We start from the raw sequence: 6,675 nt of genomic DNA, 5'->3' as shown, positions 1-6,675 counted from the left end.
CACTGAGAAAGTGAATTTGGTTGAGATATTTCAGTTTACTCAGAGAACAATATACCTTTTCCCATAAATGTCCTGATATAAAATATTCCTAATAGGGCCTGCCTCTGAAGATATGTCTCAGAGTTAGACATGATTTTTGAAAGTATATGATGAAAGGCTGAAGTTTGCCTAAGTTCCAGAACCTATTGCCCCAAAATAAAAGAAAAACCAAATTTATAGATTTTGACCAAGTTGCTTTGAATCTAATTGGTTTTTAAGAGAACCAGTATAGTTTGGCTGTGTGACAATATAATAATCATAAAACTAATACAACACTATAAATCAAACATACCTCAATTTACAAAAAGAATTAAAAACAAATAAAGTGAAAGTGAAAGCCGCTCAGTCGTGTCTGACTCATTGCGACCCCATGGACTATACAGTCCATGGAATTCTCCAGGCCAGAATACTGGAATGGGTAGCCTTTCCTTTCTCCAGGGGATCTTCCCAACCCAGGAATCGAAACCAGATCTCCCACATGGCAGGTGAGAATATTAGGAATATTTTACCAGCTGAACCACAGGGAAGAAAAAACAAATAACAAAAAAATTATAGTAACCACTGAATGAGTGCTTGCTATTAGCCAGGTACCATAGTCTTTCCTCTTTCAATACTCACAGCAACCCAATGACAAAGATTCACTTATTATCCTCATTTCATAGATAAGGAAACCAAGTCTAAGATAGGCCTGAGTCAATACACAGCATCACTTGGATTAAAGTGCTGTGCTTCTTATTTCAAAATCACATCTTTACCCACTGCAATTCATGTACCTAAGCACTTGTGCTTGGCAGGAGCGTACAGCACTACCCCCAAGGATGATGACGTGACAAAAAAGAACTGCTTGACTTCTTTATGTTTGATTCGCTCAGCAGTAAGTGTAGATAATAACTGCCTCTTTATCAGGCAGAGTAATGGGAGATAAGACTGGTTTTCCCTCTTGGTTTGATTGCAAAGAAGGCAGCTAGGCCATGTCAGTTCATAGCTGTGAATGGAAATTAGAGGCCACTTACAGAGTGTGGTTCATGTTGGTGGCCCAACTGAAGTTGCCTCATCTATACAGTGGGTATAATAATAATAGTACCTACCTCCTAGGGTGTTGCTAAGGACCTAGTGTACTAATATATGTCATAGATTTAGGACAGTGCTTGACAAATAGCACTCACTATCTAGATATTAGCCATTGTTGGTATTAAAAATAGAAACTTGGCTACCAGGGATCCCTGTGGCCATAAACATAACATAACCACCAAGCAGAAATAGGGGAGAAGTCCCCTCTCACCCTGGCTTTTTCTCAGTAGGCATTTAGTCAGGATGATTGGCTAGCTATAATCTTGGCCAATGGTAAGCAGAGCTCAAAGAATATGACAAGGATGGAGAAATAAGGTTATCAGAAAATAATAATAGCTCCAAATCTTTAGCATTTCTATAATCAAGCATCATATTAAGAGTATCCCAACTTGGTCTTGCCTAATCCTCGCAGTTCTGTTCGGGTAGGTTTTAGTAACTTGCCCTTATCAATTTCCACTTCCACCTCTGTGAAAAGACAATAGGAAGTGATGGGAGAGGTGAGGGGTGGGGGGTGGGAGGTGGGCTGGGGTTCCTGCGGGGTTCCTGGCTGCACTGCTTTTCTATACTCCCGGGCAGTAAGTGCCTTTTCCAAGGACATCAATGCAAGCCTGAATAAGAAAAATAATTTCTCCCTCCTAAGCCATGGCACATCAGCTGTAGAAAAATACCAGTATGGGAAGCTGTCTTTGGGAGAGCCTCAATGAGCTCATACTGTCTAGACACATTACCCCCCAACTTGCCCTTCAAGTTCTACGTCAGTTTGATAAAGCTGTAAAGTCAACAATGCACAAAACGTCAGAGTCAGTTTCAGGCCTATGTATGTTTGGCTCCCTTCCCTGAGGAGTTACTGAGATTTCAAACATCTGAGACATTACCTGCAGGACTGAAGGGCTCTCTAAATACTCACAGATTCTGCAATAATGTGTAGGCTTTTGAACTGAATGATGTTGAATTCAGAGAGGTGACAGAATTTATTAAATTGGATAAAGTGAAAATTGTAGCCTGTAATGGTAAAAACACTGCTCCAGTACTACAGAATGAATAGGGAGAAATGGCGTTTTAATGACATCCTTTTATCATTCATGGCTTTTTGAAGAAAAGCATAGAAAACGTAAAAAAAAAATGTATCCTAGCATTGAGGAAATGACTATACTGTGCCGTACTATCAGATAATTCCAGTAGAAAGAAGCTTATCACTCTGTACCCTCTTATATTACCTTTATTATACAGCATGAAGAGGAATTTTTGTTAAAATGACAAATCAAACATTGTTGCCTTCCTAAGACCATTCTTTAATAAATTCATTTTAAAACTAAAAAAAAAAAAGTGATGAAGATTCCTGCCTGGGCAATATGACACACCATAATTACATCACAGGTTTGTGGAAATACTTTGAGTCCCCCCAAATACTTTGAGTTCCCTCCTTTAAAATTAGATTTTAAACCCTAGGCCACAAGAATCAATGGTACTGTCTGAGAAACTCTGAGTGAAGCCTGTTGACACAAGTGCATTTGAAAGTTCAAAACACCAACAGATTTGTACTCTCTGTTTAGAAAGAAAGGAGGGAGGAGGAAAAATATCTACCTCCCAGTTTTTATAAAGTTTAGGTTAAATTTATACTTATTCTTTTTTGCTGTTGCTGTTTTTTAATTGCTTTATTAACTTTACATTTTTCCATGCAAATGGTGAAACTCTACTGTTGACAGAAACTTAAAGAGTGCCACGGCAATCTCCAATTATAAGCTGGTCACACAGAACCCACCTGACACTTAGAAATTACATAAGGTTCACAGCCAACATATCAGTAAAGGTGTATCAGGAAAATGCAAGGAAAAAGAGGACAACAGTGGGAATCACACTATTAATCTCACGGAACATGGCAGGAGTCGAGGCCAAAGGCAACATTCCTCATGGTGGTCAGGGTGATTAGAGAGCTTCCCCATAAGGATACACAGACACTTCCTCAGCTGCAGCTCCCTTAGTTTTCTCATCTCTGCTTTGAATATTTCCATATCATCTCTATCTCCATCATCATTGGGTATGGTCCGCTGGAAATTAGGGGCAAGCTGGCAAGCCTGTCCTCCTCTGTTATTTCCTGCTGGCTGGTGGCCCTAGCCCCTGCCCTAAGGACAGTCTTCCTCTCCATTCTGCATGGGCTGTTCCCTTCCTTTGTTTTCTGGGCCTATCCTCAGTGTCTCCTGCTCCTCTGATTCTCACAAGTGCCCTGCCACACCACTTAATCCTGCAGACCTGATCCTCTTCCCCTGGCCTGATGCCAGCCCGCTGTGCACAGAGCAGTAGGGAGCTGGTACCCAGATAGGAGTCTGTGCTTATTTTTTATACTTATTTCTATCTTGGAGAGCTAAGATAAATTAATTGAAATTTCTAAGACTTCTTACTGGAAATGCCAATGAATTTTCTGTAAGAGTCAGAGGTTTGTTTTCCTAATTATCTTTATGGGTTTGTTTCACCTTACAACTATATCTTTGTTATAGAAAACTAAATGCGTTACAATGTAGGTCCTCTCCAAAGTTGTAAAGTAGGTCATAGGAAGATGGATTTGCTCACTAACCCTATGATAACTAACCTGCTGAGCATAACTGCATATTATAATGCATGCAAACAAAACATCAAAACTGGGAAGTTTCTTTTTATATTAAAAAAACCCCCCAAACGAAACCCAAAGTCCCCAAGTGACATACGAGGCCCTACAGGGTCTAGTGTCCTGCCACCACCTCTTCGCCCTTATCTCCCTGCTGCCCTGGTCCAGCTGTCCTGACCTCCCTGCTGGTCCTTTAGCACATCAGACATGGTCCTGCCTTTGTACCTTTGGACTTGCTGTTCTATTGGCTTAGAAAAGCCTCTCCCCCAAATTAAGGGTCTGATTTACTCCCTTACTTCATTCAAGTTTGTTATCACTTCTTCATTCCAATTTATTATCACTTATCACTCCTTCAGGGCGACCTTCAAATTATCTCATCTAAAACTGACCCACCCACCCCATGCTCACATCTATTATCTTCTCTTCTTCGGTTTGCCTTTTCTTCCCCATAACACAAATCACCATCTGATACTTTACTATATACCTGTTGATTGTTGATTGCTGGTTTCCCCTACCAGAATGTAAGCTCCATGAAAGTGAATCTTGGTTTTGTTTACTGCTGTATCCCCAGCACTAGAACAATGCCTGGTGCCCAGCAGGTACTCAGTAAATGAATGAGGTGAAACTAATCAAAAGATCTGGGTTCCATGACAGGAAAGAGCTTGCACTGGGAACTCTGTACCAGGTAGTTTAGGAGCTGCAGATCATAGGGCCAGACATGACCTTGAAATCCCTGGGGATTCACAGAAACCTTGGGGTGAGTACCAGACTTTCGAAAGGAGTGGAACTCTAACGGACACCTGTCTCATACACACATCGTCTTATTCCATCTTAGTATCACAACAGATGAGGAAATTGAAGATCAGAAAGGTGAGGTGACTTACCCAAAGATTTTCAGCTAAGTAGCAGGGCCGGAATCTGAAATCAGCTCTATCTGACTCTAGAAACAATGTTCTTTCCAAGACACCACACGGCTGAGGAGAAAGTTTGGCAAAGAGTATTTGTTCAGTTAAGTAACTGTTGAAGGAATGAAAAAATGCTTCATAGAGAAGGTGATTGTTCATTTGGTCTTTTTTGAGATCAAACAGAGTTATGGAGAGAACAAAAGCAAACCAAGAGAAAGAAGAAGCTTGGACAGACCGTTTTAAGATTAGGCAGTGAGGTGAAGGGCTGTCCAGGGAACACTGGGTATCTCAGCTTAGCTGGGTCTTAAAGTGTTGAAGGAGCATTTGGGAAGATCAGGTCTCCAAGGACCTGAATGTGAAAGATCTTGACTGCTTGGTTATGGAATTTGAGCTTTACCACAAGACAATAGGGAGCATTAAGCTGTAATACGGTCAGACACTGCTCTAGGAAGTCATTCTGGGTTGAAAAAGCATCTTTTGTAATAGTCTCTGTGGGACGAGGGAGCCTGCTGGGCTGCCGTCTATGGGGTCACATAGAGTCGGACACGACTGAAGTGACTGAGCAGCAGGAGCAGCAGCTGTGAAGGGTTATTGCCAAAGAAATCAATTCTCTCAATCCATGAGAAGTTGAGGTTAAAATCAGCCCCCACCTACACACTCACACAATAGCCACTAGTTGGCAGCAATGTTCCAAGAAATCAGTGAGCCAGCCCCCGCAAGCAGCGGCTTCCTCAGCCAACTCCTTGGGCTGTCCTGGGATATGGTGGAACACAGAGTAAGTGGGGGATCAGTCTTTGTGGAGGGAACCCCAAAGCCACATAGGGCAAGGAGTATGTGGAGGTCAGAGGACAGAGTGATCAATGCCTGAAGGATGGTTGCGGTGGGGCAGGGGTCGGGGGTGGAGGCTGGAGGCAGTGGAGAAAGAGGAGTCTACATCTGAGAGCTAGAAACACTGCAAACGGCCTCGAGTTTCCAGGCTAAGAAAGCTGAATGTTACCCTGAGGGAAATGGGAGCTCAGGAAGGGTTTTAGGTAGAAGAGAAACATGCCGAGATTTGCCTTTTAGAAAGATTACAAAGATTGCTGTGTGGAGAATGAAGGGAAAGAGACAGGAAGTAAAGAGAGCAGTGAGGAGGTTGCCGCAGTGATCTCTGTAGAGAAGAGCGGTCTGAACCAGGCCCAGCAATGTCAGTGGACAGAACAGGTCAGATTTGTAAGAGACTTGCATAAAAAGTATAGAATGAGAAAGAGGGCATCAAACTGTAGTTTTCACAAAAGAGAATGAATATTCTCTCCCCATTAAGAACTCATTCTGAATTGTTGGATTTTCTCCCTAAAACTGCACTGGGAGAACTCAGATCGTGGAACTTCTTTTAGGTCTAAATTCACTCAGCAATTCTCATCAGTCTGTGGTGGGAACTGGCAACCAAGGAATGATTTAGCAGTTGCCTCCCCAGTCTGGGGGAATAAGTCAACTCCTGTACAGCGTGGAGGGGGCTTTGCTGAAGGAAATACAGGACGCTGTGGGGTCCAGCGGGGGAACCTGATTCAGGGGTCCAGGGAGAATAGGCTTTTGAGCCTGAGATATCAGATAAAGGTTCTCACAAAACTGTAAGCTAAGCACTGGAAAAGAAGGGAGTTTGGGAGGAGCCCCGTTACCTATTTACCCCTTTTCGTCACAAGGCGTCACCTTTTGTGCTATAAGGTATCCCAGGTGAGCTACATTCCTCAGGATGCCAGCGCTAACCCAGCCACGGTCGCCAGCTCTTAGAGCAAACGCACCTCCCTGAAGACATAGAAACACAGAGTCCCTAACATGGTCCTGGACCACCGCCCGGAGCAGCCAGGCTGTGATTGGTGGGAACCTGAGGCCCGCCCCTCACCAGCCCAACATTGCAGTAGTGATTGGTGAAGACACTGCGTAGCCCCGCCCTCCCCGCGAGTAGACAATGGAGGCTAACCACGTGGGTGCGCGAGTGCCCAGCCGGCCCTGAAGCACCAGTGTTAGGGGTCTATGGGGAAGATGAAAGATCGCCCTGGCACCAAATCTTCTACACTC

At 43.3% G+C, this 6,675-nt stretch overlaps 1 protein-coding gene and 1 pseudogene across 1 annotated transcript; one reads left to right on the top strand and one right to left on the bottom strand.

Moving 5' to 3' along the window:
• Positions 1-1,752: 1,752 nt before the first annotated feature.
• Positions 1,753-2,155, top strand: LOC138070562 (transcription initiation factor IIA subunit 2-like; annotated as a pseudogene).
• Positions 2,156-2,399: 244 nt separating this feature from the next.
• On the bottom strand, positions 2,400-3,921 carry LOC138070555 (protein BEX3-like). The gene is given in 2 exon segments (XM_068961827.1): positions 2,400-3,316; positions 3,891-3,921. Coding segments are annotated over 2 exon segments (384 nt in total). The 3' UTR covers positions 2,400-2,963.
• Positions 3,922-6,675: the final 2,754 nt, after the last annotated feature.

The sequence above is a fragment of the Capricornis sumatraensis genome, chromosome 2 (assembly GCF_032405125.1).
Source record: "Capricornis sumatraensis isolate serow.1 chromosome 2, serow.2, whole genome shotgun sequence".
NCBI classification, from domain to species: domain Eukaryota; kingdom Metazoa; phylum Chordata; class Mammalia; order Artiodactyla; family Bovidae; genus Capricornis; species Capricornis sumatraensis.
This window is presented reverse-complemented; position numbering and strand designations above follow the sequence as displayed.